We start from the raw sequence: 19,659 nt of genomic DNA, 5'->3' as shown, positions 1-19,659 counted from the left end.
GCTTTAGAGAAAGAAAGAGCTTGCTGTAATCTCAAGCACCACAACTGCTGTACATTAGCAATGGAGTTCTGCTGCTGACAGTGGGACAGTAAAAATATCTGTCAATAAAGTATGTAAACTTGGAAAACAAGACAAAACAGAACAAACAAACAAGAGGGAAAATTTTTAAATACTTTAGGGGTTGTATTAGTAGAATATGCTAGTACTGATTTTAAAACAAACCAAAAAAGACTTGGCACTGCAGGACTTTTTCCTGTTTTTAAGGTATGGCATTATACATGCCGGTGGCATAGGAAAGTACCTCAGTGACTGGATCCTTGAGGGGGAACCTCCATTTGACCTGATAGAATTAGATCCCAACCGCTATGGGAAGTGGACCACCACAGAATATACAGCAGCCAAAGCAAGAGAATCTTATGGTTTTAATAACATTGGTAAGAAGGTTTTTTTAAAATATGTTTATATCCTGAAATGGATTCCAGCAAAGCCTGCCTCTAGATTTCTCTGTCTATATACACGTGTTCTATCTTGGTGATGGCCTTAGTATGCCGTAGTTTTTGGTTTGTTTTTTTTTTTTTCCCCTTTAGTTGGTTACCCTAAAGAAGAAAGATTTGCTGGGAGACCAACAGAGAGAACCAGTGGTCTGTATGATTTGCTGAAGTCAAAATGTTCAATGGGCTTTCATGCAGGATGGGAGCAACCTCATTGGTTCTACAAACCTGGAGATGAGACTGGATACAAGTAAATGAAAGATTACACCCTTCCCCCCCCCCGCCCCCCCCAAGATAAATTGTCATAATAGCAAGGGCCAGCTGAATTAAATTTAATGAGAAGCATACATTTATTATTCATTTTGGCTAATGGTATCTATTAGGTAGATCTTCCTTTTTTTTTTTTTTTTCCCCGTAGTTTAGAATCCATTTCATTCTGATAATGCAGATATTTCAAAACATTTCAAAAAGCTCGTTCCTCTCCGTATAATTCTCAGGAAAGGAGAAGTCCAATCCTCCTTTCTTTTTTTTCTTCTCGGTGCCTGCCCACCTAGTTACCTGCTTGCATCAGGGCGCATCCAGCAAATAAATGTTTTCCACAGGGATACTGGAGTCCCAATCTAAATGAGGCTCATAAAGGAATAGAGACACACTTTGCTATTCAGAAATAAAGCCTTTGACACCTTAAACTCAAATAAATGATTCAGCAACAAAGTATGCTGTAAATTTACACAACAGACTACTATTTCTTCTAACATTTGAACAGTTCACAGTTTATCATACAAAATGGTTGATAAAATATCACCCATATCTTTCTCTGTTGTTAAAGGATTTTAATAATTAAGCTATGTTAGGCCAAGGAAAATATTGGGTAAGCTACCGACAGTTAGGAAAGTCTATCTCTTTTGAATGATTATTAAACTGAAGAAACTGAAGACTACATTTTGCTGAAAAGAGCACAAAATTTCCAAATTGTGTTTTATGTGTGTAAATGCTCTGTTTCAGACCCAGTTTTCGGCGTACAAATTGGTTTGACCCTGTGGGTCGTGAGTACAAACAGGTTATGGAAAAAGTCGGTGTGATTGACCTGTCACCATTTGGCAAGTTTAAAGTAAAAGGCACAGATTCTGTTAAGCTGCTGGATCATCTATTTGCAAATGTTGTTCCAAAGGTAAATGGGGCAGTGATAACTGTTTTAATGTAGGATTTAGACAAACAAGATCTGTTTCAGAAATGGAAAATGAAACATAATATTATTGCCGTATCTTTCAGATACCAAACACTCAGATACTTTGGAGAAATTGCTGTGTCAGGAGATGTTTTTCACTTGGTTAAGAGCACAAACAGTGGAGTTTATATTAAAGCAGTCCCAAGTAGAAGTACCTTTTGGCACAGATCGTTGAATCATAGAATGATTGAGGTTGGAAGGGACCTCTGGAGGTCATCTTGTCCAAGACCCTGCTCAAGCAGGTCACCTGGGGCTCGTTGCCTAGGACTATGTCCAGATGGCTTTTGGGTGTCTCCAAGGATGGAGAATCCACCAGCTCTCTGGGCAACCTGTTCCTATGCCTAACCACCTCTACAGTAAAAAAAGTGTTTCCTTATGTTCAGGCAGAACCTCCTGTGTTTCAAATCTTTGTCTAAAGAGGTCCAAGTGAATCTCACCTGGAATTGTTTTACAGTAGTAAATAGTAGAATAGCTTGGCAGCTGCCTGCCTAAAACTGTGCTGTACTGTGGCAGCTTCAGGCAGCAGAGCAGAGCAGTGGAAGGTGCTCTTGCCTGACCGTAGCTGGTTGTTGTATTCTTCCTGGATGCCCAAGGAAACAGTTTTTTTGTTTGTTTTTGGTTTTGTTTTTTTTTGGGGGGGGGGTTGGTTTTTTGGTTTTTGTTTTTTTGTTTTTTTTTTTTTTCAAATGTGACCCATGCTTGTTTTCCACCCCCTCATAATGACTCTGTTTTACAGCTGGCTGCCTGGAGCAGGCAGGGTTGCAAATAATTAGGATATTCAGCTTTCAGCTCACACCCATCCTTTCTCCACATGTGTGGCTTCTCACAGATCCTCAGAATATGATCCTGTTTTCAAAAATGGCATACTGTGACAAACTACCCCCGATTTCTTATTCTTGGTCCTCAGTTTATGGTACTGCTCCATGAGTCCCTTTATCTTCCTGCTTTGTCAACCACCCTCATGTAGTGTCTTTAACTTCAGAGATACACCTCCAGCAAGCAGATTGTTCTGTTCTAAAGTGCTACAGACACAGGGTTTGCTCATTTCAGCACAGGCTTTCGTTAAGTTTTTGCTGTGGGTGATGGTTTTAGCTGCTTCAGACACCAGAGGGAGGAAGCATAGGAAAACAGTAAGTACACTGAGACTATAGTTATGAAGGTAGACAACTTCTCAGAGGTCAGAGCCAACTGAATAGGAAGGCTGTACACAAGAATGGTATCCTATTTGTTTAGGAGAAAGAAAAACCTGAATTACCATGTAGTCATATTTTTTTTTACTGTATTAATTTTGTGATAGCAATATAGATTAGAAGTTTGTCTTCTTTCTAGCTTGGGGTAGAGGTGGGGTAACTGTGTCATTAGGGGGCATGGATAACACTTGCTGAATATATATTTATGTGGTGGAGGGAAAGCAAGATTAAACAAGAAATTATGAGAACAAAGTGAGTGCTCTTTATGGAGTTCAATCAGTGTTGCTAAGGGGAAAAAGAAAGCTTATGAATCCACTTAAAAACCCAGCATTCACAACAGTTGGTTGTCTGTCTGATTTTTGGTACCATTCATGCTTGTCTGCATTATAAAATAATTCAGTGAAGTTTCTGGAGATATACTTGTATCACAACCAGGTCGACTGTGACTAGCATCAGAACCTGAAAATTCAACTATGTGCCTGTAATATGCCAGTAACTATATTAATGTAATATGACCTTGCAAAAGAATGTTAATACTTGCAATATTTGTCCTTTTTCCATTCGTTGTCTGGAATCTGGACTGATTGACAAGGTTCTTATGAAAGCAGAATGAAATAAGAGAGACTAAATTCTGCCTCTGGAACCAGACCAGCACAACAGCTATGGCACATTCATACTTCTGTTTCTATGGATAATATCTGTATGAACATGTATATGTTTTATGGTTACAGCTAAGTAACTGTTACTTGAAATTTTGCCTCTAGAGATCATGTTTTTACACAGAACCTGATTCAAAGGTACAGAGATGTAGATTGATAGTCAGCAACTATATAAAATATAAAAGCATACATAAATCAGGGCCACAAAAGCATGAGCCAACTTGGTATTTATTTCTTTAAAGTAAGGGGCAAAGTATATGTTATCCTTGTGGGATCTGAAAGCCTTATTCACATGATTGAAAAAGAATATTTATGTCAATAACACATGTAGAATTTTTTATTCTGATGATCAGAGAACAAACTAAAATTGATTGAATTTGCACTGAAAACGCATTCCTAAATCAAAGGTTGCTTAAGAATGCCTTGTCTAATACACAATTAAATATTTATAAAGGTCTTGATTTACATTATCTTTGAAAATTTCAATTTTTTTCTACAAAAAGCTCAAGTTTGGCCAATTGTGTATCTGTCCACTCCTATTACAGCACAGCAGAACAAACATAAAAAATTTTTTTTCTAGTGAAGATATATTTCCATACATTTCATAAAGTTTAAGAATTCAAAAGTTTTATTTTGCATTCTTAATAATTGCAAATTTTACTCTGTAGGTGGGTTCCACAAATATAAGCCATATGTTAACCCCGAGAGGAAAAGTTTATGCTGAGCTAACAGTCTCTCAACTGTATCCTAGAGAATTTATGCTTGTAACTGGCTCGGGGTCAGAACTCCATGATCTGAGGTTAGTTTATTTTTGATACAGTAAGTACATAGTGATATACAGTGACATTAATATAGAAACCTTTTTACTAAGTGCCAAATTCTTAATTATTACTCAACAAACCTTTCACTAAGTTCACGAGAATTCTACTTATTTATTGATTTTGGTTTCTTAGAAACGTGGTTGACTTGAATCCTGAAGTATAAGCAGTTGCATATTGGATTATTGCTGATGTAAAGAGATGGAGAATTTACTGATAGTTATGCAATATACTTTAATGGAGGTAGTTCCTGTTTTGTTGTTTAACCTGTTTGTGTTTGGCATTGCATGATGGAACACAGCACAGTTGTTCTTTTCTAGTGTTTTGTCTTGCGCAAAGAAGAAAATTGGCTTTAAACATGGATGACCCCAGAGGCACTGACCTGGCCAATACAGATGGGTAGTGCATTCTTCCTGACACTGTGATAATGTCTTCTGGTTTGGGCTCTGGCATCACAAAGCAAAACAACGGAAAGAAAGGAAGTAGAAGCAGTTGCAGGATTACTTCATTAAAATGCTTTTCATAGATGAGCATTGGAAGTGACATTTCTAGTGCTATTGGTGGCTGTACATACATACTAAGAAAAATAATTTTTCTTACTGGAGGTTGCTGACAAATCAGTTATTCAAGATGAATCAACACATAAAAGACTGAAATTTGCTACCCCAATGTGCAATGAATAATTTACTGTTTTATTACAGTCCCATGGGAATCAGTAGGACCATTGTCACATTCAGGAACCAAATGGAAGAACCAGATCTAATGCATTTACTTCTACAAAATTTGTACAGTCCTGTTTGGTACTCCCCTGTGCCTGAGATCTTTTAACACTGCTTAACAAAGTAGTACTTCATAAGATTTTAAAATACATTAATTTCATTTATTTTGTGAGCTTCCTGAAAGACAATACGCAGCTGATGGTTTTGATTAAATCAAAACTGAACTTCCTGCCAATACTGTATTCAGGAAGAAACAAACCTGGTTGTACATTTCTGTTGACACAGGAATTTATTTGGAGATTTCTTATGGTCATTGTGTTTATTGCTTACTCTTTCTGTATGTTGACTTTTTATTAACACAGTCTGTATCCAAAGGCAAATCTGTGTTCAGTCCTATGAGATCACTTCTTTCTCTTGTCTTGCAAATACTGTTCCACCCATTTAAATTCTCCGCTTTCCTGGCTGAATCCCAGATGCCTGTGTTCCTATATCAGTATCTCACCAGAAAACACCGTTTAGCCTCAATGATGGATTTGACTATATAATGTGGCACATACTTCCATTGGTTTTGCGAAGGTGTGGGACTGGCGGCTGCTGGGAAGATAAGCACTAACAAAAAATTATTCCTTTTTAAATTTATGTAAATCAGTTATTTTTCATTAAAAAAAAATCAATGTTGTGTTTTATGTGCAGATGGATAGAAGACAAGGTAATGAGAGGTGGATACAAAGTTGAAATAGAAAACATGACAGATGAGATGGGAGTACTTGGTGTAGCGGGTCCGTATGCACGACAGGTCCTCCAGAAGTTGACAAATGAGGATCTGAGTGATGGCTCATTTAAGTTTCTCCAGTCTAGACATCTGAAACTTTCTGATATTACTGTTACTGCCATTAGGATATCGTACACAGGTAAGCAATAGAGAAAACAGTCTCTTATGGAAAGAGACAATGAATAAAATAATAAGTGTAACTAAAAGTATGTTGAAAAATAAATCTCATCATGTATTCATAAGCAATGGGTTCATTAAATTTTATATATAAATGTGTGAGGAAACACAGTACATTGATTTTAAAATGTGATATCGTCAGGGTCTATGCCGAGTTTTCCAAGACCTTTTTCTCTAGAATACCCTATAGTGTAAATATTTATTTTACAGAACAAAAGGCCAGTTCTGATAACCTCTGTGGTATTTGGTGCAAAACCAACGTCAAGAATTGTTTTTGGATTACCGTATATTAGTGTTTGTCATGTGCCTTAAAAATGTAACGCTGTACTGCTGAGTATTTGTTTTTCTTGGTTACTTTTTATTTCTTTTTATGTTAATCTCTACTGCAATAGACTGAATTCAGAACATTCTAACGCAGCTGAAGTCCTTGTAATTCATATTCTCTTTCTATTGCACTAAATATGATACAACACACTAATTTTATGCTTATTTACACTCAGTTACATTTGCTGTTCATTTGCCAAGTTGTCATCTGTTTATGCCTTGAAGTCACAATGAGAGATGAAGCTTAATTACATAACCTTGTCTTATCAGTTATTCTGATCCCCCCCCCCCCCCCCCCCCCGATTTCAGTTAACAGTTTAAATTAGAATAATAGTACCATTGCTTAAGAGCTAGGGCATAGATCTGCTGGTGGTTCTTGCAGGGAATTAGACTTGCTATATGATAGCAGAATTGACCCTAGAATGTGGATTAACACTTACAGCACTGATCCCCACTTTTTACCAAGGATAGGGCTGTGTTTGTCAGGATTGTTTCATTGTTGAGCTGATGAAACCATTAATCTTGTTTGTATAACAGGTGAATTGGGCTGGGAGCTCTATCATAGAAAAGAAGATTCTGTAGCTCTTTACGGTGCAATCATGGAAGCTGGCCAAAAAGAGGGAATTGACAACTTTGGAACGTATGCTCTGAATGCTTTAAGGCTGGAAAAGGGTTTCCGAGCCTGGGGGGCAGAGGTCAGGAAATATGAGTTCTTTATTATTGTTTCTGGTTGGTTTTGTGGGGTTTTCTGTTTGTTTTGTTTTGTTTTGTTTTTTAATTTCATTATGACTATACAGCTTTTAGACAGAGTTAGCACAGATAGTATTTGTTCCAGTTTCTCAATTTAGCATGAAAAGAAAATTTACCTTGAGCAGGAAAACCTGCTATAATTCTGAACAGTGTGTTTTCTAAATAAAAATGACTAGTATACCCCATTGCGCTGCTGGCAAGGAGACACTTATTTTGATTCACTGATGTTTTTCCCTCTTGTGTATAACAAAATTATGAGGATTTTGCTGAGCTCTAGTGTTTTGAAATCAAAGGTTTGGCTGAGAGATTCTGAGAATGTTATATTTCTGTAATAACTATGTCATGAGGGGCCAATTATTCTTGCTTCATAATGTATTTGGAACCTTTTCATTTCCCGTTAGCTTGTTCCTGCTGAACTTGCTCACTTACAATAAAGAACTACTAAGGATGCCTAGAGAATTTGGGGAAAATCAGTATAATTTCTGCTTGCCTGAAATTTTTCCTAATTCCTTTGGAAATGAAAGAACTCAAGACGATGAAATGGTGGGCATTTAGGGGTCCTTTTTGTTTGCCCTGTGATAATTATTTTCATTCTTGCTTCAAATGCTGCCAAACAAATCATTCCCCCTACAACTAATGGGAAGGTAGTGAATAAAATTGGCTTTGTGTTTTGTTTTCCTCTCCAGCTAAGACATTCTGCTGTGTTGCAATTAATGTGTATACCCCAGTTATTCAATCTTCTGCAGGTTCCATTCTGCTTTGACAAAAAATCCTGTTTCTTACTGAAATGCATGTTTACTTTGCATATCAAAACTTAGATGAATGTTTTACATATTTATATTAGGCACAATAGCAGATATTCTCTTGAAATCACATATTGGAAGCTAACAGTGTATTCAAATGGAAGTTGCACATATGCAATGTGAAAGATATTGACTCAGGAGTAAATACAAAGATGCATAGAATGAATAAATAACCCCTCCCAACCCAAAAGCTATGATGGTCCATCATGTACGGATGGTGAATTTATATTTTTTAACAGATGAACTGTGACACTAATCCCTTGGAAGCTGGACTGGAATACTTTGTAAAGATAAACAAGGTATGTCTTATTATTTTCCAAGTGTTCTATTATGTCCAAGGTTATTCATTTAAGTGTTTGAAAAGAAAAATGTCATTATCTGTAAAATAAAATAGGTTTAGAAAATGAACTGAGCAACTATAAGAATAATGATAAGAATAATTACTTTATAAGTACTGATTTCTTTAAAATAATGTTTTGTATTTTTGCATGTTTCTTGCTAACAAAATTATACATTAGATCAGGAAGCTGCAAACACTGAATGTTGTCTACATGAAAAATAACTCTTTGTGATTTATTTCCATAGAGAAATTTGATTAATCTGCCTTCGTAAGCATATAGTATCTATATACAAGCTGAACAAGCCTATTCATATTGTGAAAATATTTTACCTGCTTATTCTTGTTAAGGGAGATGTCTGTAGGGTCATTTTCCCTGGCTACAACTCTAGTACAGCAATTACTGAAAAAACCAATAGATTTTTTAGAAGAACTGCTGACTGACAACTTAGATATGTCATATATAAGTTAAATTAATTTATTGGTTAAAAAAATAATTAGTTGTTCATAGGATTTCTGAAGAAGTCCTCTGCTCATAACTTGTTCCTGCCTGATCTGAAGTCTAGAGAATGGGGCTAATTGAATTAAAATGGGCAGTAAAAAGGAAAAGATGTTACTCTATCTCCTTTTATTTGCACCTTCATTTTCATGTATTAATATTTCAACAAATCAAACTCTTTTATAGTCTAATAGATACAGAAATTGCTTGTAATTCTCTTTTCTGGTCCAAATGAATCCCAAACAAAATGTCCAAACTCTTGTCAAATTGAGGACCTTTCCATGAAACCTGGTGAAATTGTTTCCTGTGCAGCGCTAATGCCATCTGTTGCTACCAGTTAGCCCATCAACGTGAAGAGCAGTTACCTGCACAGTGGATGTGAAGTTTCTAATTTAAAAAATCAGGTCCTAGACATCTGAAGTTAGGTGCCCTAACTGAGGGGCTGTTTCTGACTTAATCTTTTGCCTCAGTTTTTTCATCTGTAAAACAAAGTGCCAACATTTTTACACAAGGGAGATCAAGAAGAGAAATTAATGTTTGTGAAACATCTTACCTTTACAATGATGTAATGTGATATAGGGACAAACTCTGTTCTTATTTATGTTCCCATTATACCTGAAATTGTGATAAATCAGATAATAAATGACCCTTGATATTTTTTGCCATGTTATGTGGAGACACTGTGGAACTGATAAAAGGAATCCCAAACTTTAAGTTACAGCTCCAAATAAACAACAAATCTTAAATTTTGGGTAGGCAAGAATTATGAAGGCATGTTAAACCTAAAAAAGGTGCTTTTATCTTTGTGAGAAAATTTCACCCACCATAACAGGGACAAGCCCAGGAAGATGCTTTTCTTCTCCAACTGTTGAACCTGTCTATAGATGTTATTCAACCTATGCAGGATTGAGGCTGCTCCCAGGTGCTCCCAGGGATGTCAATGGCAGCTCCTACAGGTAGCAGAGTTACAGATGTCTACATTGGGTAGTGTAATTTTGCCCTAATCAGAGTAAGTGACACATGCAAGGGAAATACAGAATCTTATAGAACAGGATTATTTTGTATTTACTCATCAAGGACTTTCCCATCTTGAGAACAGCATTAGCGGGATTACAGGGGAATGCAATAAAAAATAATGTTACTATTAATAGTTTTTCTTTCCACTGCTATTTGATACATCTGTTTGTTGTTTGGGGTTTGTTTGTTTGTTTGTTTTAGTACAAGCAGGAAAGCAGCCATAAGCAGGGCAAGTGTTGCTTGCCAAGATGCCCATGCAAAGCATATGAAGGCATTAATGTGCATGAAGCACTTGATTATTGCTCTACACACTTGTCTGCATGGTTGAAATGCAGGGTTGGAATGGCTCTCTGGAGCAGATACTGACATTGTAGATGAATGAGCATGGAATGAATCTCCAGCATAGATGCAGGATGTCAGCCTAATACATTTGCCAGTTTTGCTGAACTGGTGTGAAAAAGGAAATAATCAATGTTTATTTATTGACTCAAATGAGGGCAGTTGTGACTGTATGTTGACACTGCAGAGGTGCATGAGCAAACTCAGATATTGGAAGTGGTCTAAACACTGTAGCACGAAGCACAATGTGAGATTATTTACTCTGCTTCTTGGCAGTTTGGGGCTGTGAGTCCCAATTCCATGCCTCTGGTTTTGTTGTCTGTTTGGCATGGCATAGACCTTAGCATTCCTTATAGGCCACTGTGACTGAAGACAAGCAAAATACTCAGTTACCATCTGTTCCTATTGTTAAGGAAACTTTCCTCCCAAAAGGGGCAAACAAGATAAAGACTACAAGCAATAGATAATTAAATATTTCTTCTTGACATCTTGGTCTGTTGGGTTCCTCACAAGGATTATTCCTTTAAGCATGCACGCCCAACTGGGGCAAGTGCTGATTCTGTGTAAATTAGAACCAAAATGCACTGTTCAGTTAATTACTAGAGCACTTCTTACTGTGCAACAAGCAGCTGAAATAGCTTACAAAATGGGCAAAAAACTTCAGCATAAGCGAACCTTGAGTGGTATGTCATGGAAAATTTGAGCAGTTTCTAAACAAATTAAAGTGAATGAAAAACCAAATGCCAGTGAAGGTAATGCAATCAAAAAGCATTTTCAATTCCATTAGAGGACATTCAAATAATTGGGGAATAAGTATGAAGATACATAAAATCCTGATATTTCTCTGTGTTCACAAAGTTTAGTGTACGCATTGTCTTCAGGTGCATACAGACTAGTAATTTTTTTGTGATGAGTAACAGGGAAAACTCTTAAAAGCTTAAGTTGATTTTTTTTTTTTCCCTCACAGTCTATTAAATTATAGCATGACAATAAGTAAACCTGTTTCCTCAGGATTTCTGTGGCAACTTTCATTTTATCAGTAAGGCTGAAGACATGGTATCGCTGTAGGTGGTTTCCTCCAGACTCTGCTTGATACTCCTTTTTTCTCTACTACTGATGTTAGTTGCTTCCTTGCACAGATGAGCAGGATGGGCTGTGATTAAACTGAAGTGGAGGGACAGTAACAGGATTAATTTCTAATTTAGTGTATACAATGTCTTCATAACTTCACAACAAAATCTGTCTATTTTAGGGGTGGGACTTTTTTTAATACCTGTTGTCTTTCTTTTGGTTGTTCAATTATATTTAGTAAGTTAGATAAGTTGTTAGCCTCATCTCATGAATAAGCTACTAAATATTTGATAGAGTCCTAATGGGTTTTGTGGCAGGAAATTCACAGAATATCTTTAAAGAAGAAAAAGTTGCAATTCTTTTTGCTCCACATCCCAGAATATTGTTTTAGTTCTGCCACACATTTGTACTTTCTCAGGTTCAAGTGGTCAAAGATATAGTATATCACCTCTGAATGCTTTTTATTTTTCAAACCCCTGGTTTAAACTTCATGGATTTTTCAGATACTGTCATAGAAGAAGATAAGCAATCACCAGATGTTAGTTTACTCCAGACCTTTGTTCTATGGCAGAATCAACTACACCTGTGTTTACCTTGCCGTATGTTTAAAAATTTCATATGTGAAATTACAAAGACCTCTCAGTCTTGAAGATCCCGCAGTCTCCCTGGGAAGCCTCTTCTGGTGATTTGCTATCCTTATGTTAGAAAATTTTTTCTTGCTACACTTTAAACTTATGACTGATTATTATGTTCACTATGGACATGCAAAAAAAAATATTTCCTTATTTCAGAAGCTGTCTACATCTTCAAAAACCTGCTAGCATGTGTCCTTTTGGTCTTCTGAAGTGGTTGATTATTTAATTCAATATTCTTAAAACAGCCTATTTTTCTCTGAGTGTAATGGACCAGAAGTCCCAATAAAACCTTCGTGTCAATTTGAGTAGCTCACAGAAATGAACACGTGAATCCAATAGTGCCAACAGGCACCAAGAGCGTACAGCTGCACAAGTCCGTACTTGTTTGCAGGTTTGTGACTTGTTTTGCTATATCCAAGACTGCCACCTCGTGGTCACTCCCTCTGCAGCAACAGTTCACTGCGATTTGGGAGAAGAATGCGGTAGATGATGCAAACCCTTTGGAACTCTACTTTAGTGCCCTCTTCCAGGCCAGCATCTGAATGCTTAGCTAAGATTTCGTGTTTGTTTCCACTAGGAGGAAATACCGTTTTCAGAGGCAGTGTTTCTTTGTTGCAGCCCTGTTTATTTACTGGGGCAGTTTCTTTGTTCTGCATTCCAAGCTTCTTTCCAGATTTTACAATACCTAGAATCTCTCACTTTTTCTTAGGTCTACTCTACCAGCTGTTTCTTTTCTTTTTTCTTTTCTTTTTTCTTTTCTTTTTTCTTTTCTCTTTTCTTTTCTCTTTTCTTTTCTCTTTTCTTTTCTCTTTTCTTTTCTCTTTTCTTTTCTCTTTTCTTTTCTCTTTTCTTTTCTCTTTTCTTTTCTCTTTTCTTTTCTCTTTTCTTTTCTCTTTTCTTTTCTCTTTTCTTTTCTCTTTTCTTTTCTCTTTTCTCTTTTCTTTTCTCTTTTCTTTTCTCTTTTCTCTTTTCTTTTCTGCTCTTCTCTTCTTTTCCTTTTTCCTTTTTCCTTTTTCCTTTTTCCTTTTTCCTTTTTCCTTTTTTCCTCTTCCCCTTTCCTCTTCCCCTTTCCTCTTCCCCTTTCCTCTTCCCCTTTCCTCTTCCCCTTTCCTCTTCCCCTTTCCTCTTCCCCTTTCCTCTTCCCCTTTCCTCTTCCCCTTTCCTCTTCCCCTTTCCTCTTCCCCTTTCCTTTTCATCTTTCTCCTTTGTTTCCTCCTTCTTTCCCTGTCTGCTTAGCACTATTTATGTCTCACCTTCACTAACCCTAGTCAGTGACTGCCTGAATTTCAGTGTCAAAAAATGCCTCATAGACTGCAAGTCCTACCTCTTTTTCTTACTTTGGCGGCTTCTACTATTGCACCTGTTAGACACATGAGCATTTAACTGCTTCATTATTCATTATGTCATGTCCAGCAGCTTCACACAGAGCGTGAATGACAAGCTACAGTCCTTGAGTATTTACCTAACCTCCAACGTAACTATACATAAGTTTTTATCTCACAGGAAACTAGGATGAGCAGTTGTAAGGCTGTTCCTCCACCCTTTTATTCCTTTGGTATCAAATTTAAACTTACAGTTTCATGCCCTCCTCTTTCCAGTCATTTGTTTCCCTCCTGGCCACTCTGCCAGAACTGCCCCTCAGTTGTGTCAGTCCAACTCATTGTGTTACCATGGTCTAAAGTGATATGTCCTGGTTTATTAAAGTGCAAAACAGTAAATCTTTTTAGAGAAAAGGCTTTTTTTGTCATTTTATAGTGTAGTTTGGAGAAAGAGCACCAAAAAAGTTTGAAGTGGCACAACTGCAGAGAGAATGCCTTCCCAAAACGGAGCACTAGCAGAATTATCAATCCTGCTGTGGGCCTCCAGGGCTCGGGCCATGAACACCGCCCAGCGCTAGGTGAAGAGAGAGGGTGGAAAAAGTGGCAGAAAAAAGATGCACATGCTGGCTCTGGGTCTCTGCAGCGTTGCAGCATATGTAGTCATTTGTATCATCATGCATGTAAAATGCTACTGTTCTGATCTAGTAACACCCTATACTTTCAGAAACATGGAGGCAAGGAGTGAGTAGGGGCAACTAGAAAAACAACCACTTGTAGCCGGTTGCTTATGTTTTCCACTTCTTAACTATTTGTCGGGTTTTTTTCTTCTTCCCCACCCCCCCTTAAAAAATTACTGACTTTAAAATGGGAGCTGTGTCTGCAGGACTATAACAAATGATTCATTTTAATCTTCTCACTTCTAAAATCCAGTATAGGGCAGGCTTAGTGGGTGGAATGCCTGACACTTGCTGTCCAGGTCTGCTGGGAGCAGTGCTCCAACTTGATGCTGGACAGGCTGACCTTTGAGAGTTTCTGTAGCTCCCCCTTAGTGCCATTGTCCGCCCTTCCTTCACTTCTCCAACTTGCATTCCTCCTGTTCTGAGAGGAATGACTGCAGTAGTCACACCGACCCCACTCCATAACCTGGTATAATGTGTTTTGTGCCAGCTCTATTCCACACAAGAAAGGAAGGAGGAGGGAGAAGAAAGAGCACAGACTTTAATGAAGAAGGGATAAGTTGCCAGGGGGAAAGCAGAGGGATCTGAAAAAGGGTGGAGTGATGGAAGGGTACTAGGTATTTGAGAGTGGGGAAGGGTACTTCTTTTTTCCCTCTCTCTTTCAATCTCCATTTATTATGCCTATAACATATTTATGAAATGTACTTTTCCACCTAAATCCTGTCCCCGTTCAAATTAAAATTTAGGAGTGGAACCATATTCTATGGTTACTTCATTTGATGTTGAGAGGGTCATAAAACAGAGGATTTATTCCATAAATTTACACAGAGTATGAAACACATTGGAAAGAATCTGCAATGATTTTGTTATCTGTATAACATGCACACCTAGGTCACTTCCAGTGTGTTTGCTGGGCCATGTAAAGCAATAAATACCCACTAACCTAGGAATTTTGAGCCAAAATAGTTCAATAATTCGTCAGTTGTTTGTATCATATCAATTTCTTAGAGCTGGCCATTTGCATACAAGAAGGGCTTAGACAGATTGAATTGAAGATGTAGTGATGAAGGTGTCATACATACTGACTGGCCACATGTCCCTTAGAAAAGTGTTTTGTGCAGTGTAAACTGTAGCTTTGGTTTGCTACAGAAAAAGAAGCTTGCCAAATATTTGCTACCTGCAGAGGAAAATGATCTTCAGTTAACATCCTGGTGAGGGGGATATCATTTGGAGTGTTACCCTGAAATTATTGAAGAGCATCCAACTAAGAATAATTAATTTCAAAATACTGCATTGATGCTGTCTCCAGTGTGTTGTAACATGATGGTTATAGCGGATCACAGCAGCTGTTGGTGCTGCCTTACTCAGTTGGGTGGCTTTGTGTAGATAATTTGGCTGTATGCCCACAGTCATAAGTAGCATACCAAATAAATGACAACACTTCATTATTAAGAGATTTGCATATCTTTGCTGACAGTTCTTGTTGAATGGATATGACATTTTTCTTCCTAGATACCTAGAATTTATTCTGCTAAACTGCACAATCTAAAAAAAATAAAATAAAATAAAATAAAATTGCAAGTTTTATAGACAGTTTATATTCCTTTGCTTCCCTTAAGCCACAAAAGATTTTTACAGAGGATTAGAATTAGGATCTGCATGCCATTAAAAGCCAAGCACACTTGAAACACAGTAAGTTAAACTTTTCAGGGTACATCACTGTACCTAAAAAGTCACCTCATTGGTTATTGTCTCCTGAATGCTTTTAAAAAAAAAAAAGTGTTTTTATCTTGTGCTAGCAAACACTTGGTAACTTGCACAAGGTAAAAGTCTGTTGAGGAGAAGGGCAAGGCAAATACATATGTCTGATATGTTAATAGATGAGATAATCAATGGGCTCCCTTTAGCTATCTGCTATTTTAAAAACTTAACTGATTTGTCTTTGTGATATGATTTTCCATTATAATGTGTGTGTTAGGTAACACAAGTAAAAAGCACAACCCATCTTTTTGTTTTTATCTTGTGAGCTGCACTCAAATTAAAGAATATGAAGCTAAGCAGCAGATACTGTCTTTATCTTGTATCTAAGGAATGGTTTTATTTTATATGAAAAAATATTACATCTGCCAAAGCTTAATGCTTTGGGACCTCATGCCAAGACAATGGAAGTCTTCTGTATTTTAGGCTTTGCTTATTAGGACTGTCCTTACTCTAACTAGTAAAAGTTTTACATTGTTACTACATGTCAAGTGATTATTTTTTTAAAACTAAGAGACAATAAGAGTAGCTTTAAATTTGATATTTGTTTGAGGTTGGAATTGTTCAGGGTTTTCCTTTGCTTCTGTTCTTTTTCTCCTGGTTTTGGGTTTGTTGGTTTTTGTTTGTTTTTTTTAATATTAATTTATTGAATTATACTGTTTTGAATGGGATTTTTTTTCTTGCATTATATTTAGTGTAACAAGCTAAAACAAATAGAAGCAATACCCAAACTGACTATTTTTCTCCTAGAAACAGGAAGCAGTTGTTACCAAGAATAGCCAGAGTGAGGTTGAATGAATCAGTTTCCAAAATGCTGTTTTGATTGGAATGAATGACCTCATGCACACACACTCATAAATCAAAAATGAGTAATGGTGGAAATATGTTAGTATAAAATTGACATGGATACCCAAGAACTGTAAAACCAAAAGACTGAACTAGTCAGATTCATATGCTTAGAATTTCTTAAGAAGTTGCTTTAAATGTTTAAAAAATGTATATATACACATATTTTTTTGCAGTTGTACATTATATATGCACATATTTTCACATATACATTTTTATCCGTGTTCATATAGTGTTAATTTATGTATGTGTGTGTTTATGCATGTACATATACATATATAGACACATTTTTGCAGACGGGGGGTGTGTGTGTATATACATATATATATTTATATATTTGTGTATATTTTGCAGAGTTTGAATTCTAGGTTACCTCTTGGTTATTTTTCCAAGCCATGATTCTAAAAAGACAAGTATATTTTTAACTTTCAAGGAACATAAAATAACAAAGAAAAAACCCATTACATGAAATCCCCCAAATCCATCTCCACTTAGAAGAACTATGTAGTGGTTTACTCCAGGTGGCTAAAAGCCTGGCCAAGTTAAAATTAATTGGGTAAGAATTTAATTTTGTATCTGTAACCAACAGGCAAAAATTGATCCAGACATACATAGATTCTAAAGCCTGCTAGCTGCTTGCTGTAATGGTTTCCATATCTAAAAGGTAATTAAGAAATGGAAGTAAAAATTATTTTTGCTGTGAACCTCAAGGTTCCAGTAATTAGTGTATTAACAGGAGTTAACTGTCATCTATACAGTTAATCTGGAAGTGACCCATTAAAGAAGTGCACATCTGTTAGCAGGTCATACTGAAGGCTCTGATTATGATTGCTGCATTAACCTTTATGGAAACTGTTCTTCCATTTCTAAATGAGGAATTAATAGAGGTAGAAAGTAACCAGAAATATTGGATTAAAAAAACCCCCACAACAGTCCCAAACATGAAAATGATAAATGTTTTATAAGGCTTTCATCTCTCTCTACGTCTATGCGCTTGCAAGTATCTGAATACACCAGAAAAAAAGGAGCCATGCTTTTAGTATACAGTAGCTATATCAGTGCTGTGTGATACAACATTCCCAAAGTCACCGATTACAAACTTCTGCAAAACTTGATGGTGACTCAACTGAGGAGAAGGACACAGTAGAAGAATGCTGTTGGAAGCTGGTTCTGAGAGAGTCCTCTCTGTTGCCACTCTTTTATTATCATGAGATTTAAAGATGGGAATTTACAGACATTCATACTGCCATTTTAGATGCCGTAGTGTATCACTAACTTCCACACTGGGTTGGCAAATATGACACAGGACTGAAGGGAGACCATACCTCTTCCAGAACAGCAGCTGGAGGCCAGTCAGAAGGCCCTAGGGCATATAACATAGTGTTTGAATACTTGTGTTTAGTTCCACAGTTAAATTCCTTGCACCTAAATACCAGATATTACGTTAGCATGTATAGGAAGGAGTTAATTCATTGCTAAGCATACCTGTAGAATATTTACTTCCTTGGCATTTCTTTCTGTCACGCAAAGCATTTTACCCTGTGTGTTGTGCTATGGTATACAGTTTTATCTGCATTTCTAGTTATGGGCATTTCATTTCATAAATGTTCTTGCGTAGTAGAAATGTAATTCTATGAAAAGTGAGAGGGAACTACCAGTAGCTGGTTATTGTCTCATCTGAGATATTTGCTTTATGTTTTCCAGCAGCATCTTGACAGTTATATTCTAAAATGAGTCCTCACAGTTCTTTGTTTTTCTGATCTGAGCTGTATTTCATGCTGTCTTTCCCCAAAGGGCACCATCTATGATCTTTATGTGCAGTATCTGCTTTATCGTCAGTTGGTCTGCCTTGATTTTCAGACTAATTGGTCCTTAACTCGTTCATAAGCTGTTTTCCACAACTGCTTACAGAGTCTAATCTATCAAAGTTCAAAAGATCCTCACTGCTTTAATAATTTCTTTTGAGCCTACATATAGACATGCGTGAACCTGAACAAGAACTACAGAAATAAGAACATGTGAACTAACTGCATAATAATCTATTCCAAATATAAGTACAATATGTGTTGCGTGTAATTCTGACAGTGCAATAATTCTCTACAGAAATTAAAGAACATTACCAGAAATAGTATTTTTGACATCTTCAATAATATTTCCCTTCTTTTCTCTTAACCACTCAGCAAATGAACATAATTCCTGCTTCAGGCCTAAGATCAACTGCCTTAAAATAGCTTTTGTTGCTAGTCATCTTCTCAGCAAAAGCTGGAAAGCTAGAGGACCTTGTAACTGCTATTACGTTTCTTGCCCATGAGGCAGGCTGATGTGGATCTGGCAAATTAGTTGAATACAGATCTTTTGTTCTGCCTGATCTATACCTTTAAAGAAAAAATGAATAAGCAGAATTTGTAAGCCACTGTTCCTAATATTTAGTGCACAGTTATTAGAAATAATAATATCCAGCTTGATTACTGTTTTATCCTCTGTTGGAACTGTCAGCATCTTTGAAAGGGGCTTTCTCTTGGTTCTTGAGGCATTCTGTCCAGGACCACAAAGTTTATAACAACTCTTTTTTCTATGGCTTCTTTTTCCAATTTATCCACTACCCAGCCAACTAAGTAAGGAAGTTGTCTGAGAAGATAACAGTGTTAGACAAGTCAGGTTCACAGCTACTGGTAGGCAAAATAAGCTCGTATCTGTGAACCTGGCCATGGAATCAGGCTAGCTCAGTGGAATCAGCTCAACATTATCACATACAATAAATACTGTCCTATATACCCTTGGAGATTCAGAGACTTACTGATGGCTCCCCCCATACTTGTCACACACTTATGCAGTCTGCTCCCAGAGATACAAGAATCTGCTTGTACCTTTCTAGGCAAGCTGAAAAAGGAAACTCCAAATGATAGTAGTATTCTTTAACTGACATGCTGCATTGTCCCATAAAATGGTAGATATGGGGAAAAAAACATACATACCTTAAAACAAGAATATGGAGTAAACTGCCAGCTCTGCAGCCTGGCAGAGACACCAAACTGGAATAGTAACAAGTTACTATCATGGTTGATGGTCCACAGAGGGAGGCCTGGACTTTAGGATCTGGGTATCGGAGTTCCTTTTTCTTAATAGAAACTGAAATCATATACAGTCTTCTGGCTCTCAACCTTAACTGGACAGACAGTCTTGTAACACACATCTCACTACATACATATTCCTACTACATTTGGAATTAC

The 19,659-nt window shown here is 36.9% G+C and overlaps 1 protein-coding gene across 1 annotated transcript in view; it reads left to right on the top strand.

The window, feature by feature from the left end:
• Positions 1 to 19,659, top strand: part of DMGDH (dimethylglycine dehydrogenase) — a 46,104-nt gene that overhangs the window by 24,158 nt on the left and 2,287 nt on the right. The window contains exons 8-14 of the mRNA XM_052776563.1: positions 265 to 434; positions 588 to 741; positions 1,497 to 1,662; positions 4,237 to 4,367; positions 5,799 to 6,016; positions 6,916 to 7,073; positions 8,171 to 8,230. Of these exons, the coding sequence (XP_052632523.1) occupies positions 265 to 434; positions 588 to 741; positions 1,497 to 1,662; positions 4,237 to 4,367; positions 5,799 to 6,016; positions 6,916 to 7,073; positions 8,171 to 8,230 (1,057 nt within the window). The remainder of the gene's footprint in view (positions 1 to 264; positions 435 to 587; positions 742 to 1,496; positions 1,663 to 4,236; positions 4,368 to 5,798; positions 6,017 to 6,915; positions 7,074 to 8,170; positions 8,231 to 19,659) is intronic.

The sequence above is a fragment of the Harpia harpyja genome, chromosome Z (genome assembly GCF_026419915.1).
Source record: "Harpia harpyja isolate bHarHar1 chromosome Z, bHarHar1 primary haplotype, whole genome shotgun sequence".
Taxonomy (NCBI): Eukaryota; Metazoa; Chordata; class Aves; order Accipitriformes; family Accipitridae; genus Harpia; species Harpia harpyja.
Note: the sequence above shows the minus strand (reverse complement) of the source record. Positions and strands in the feature narration are given on the sequence as shown.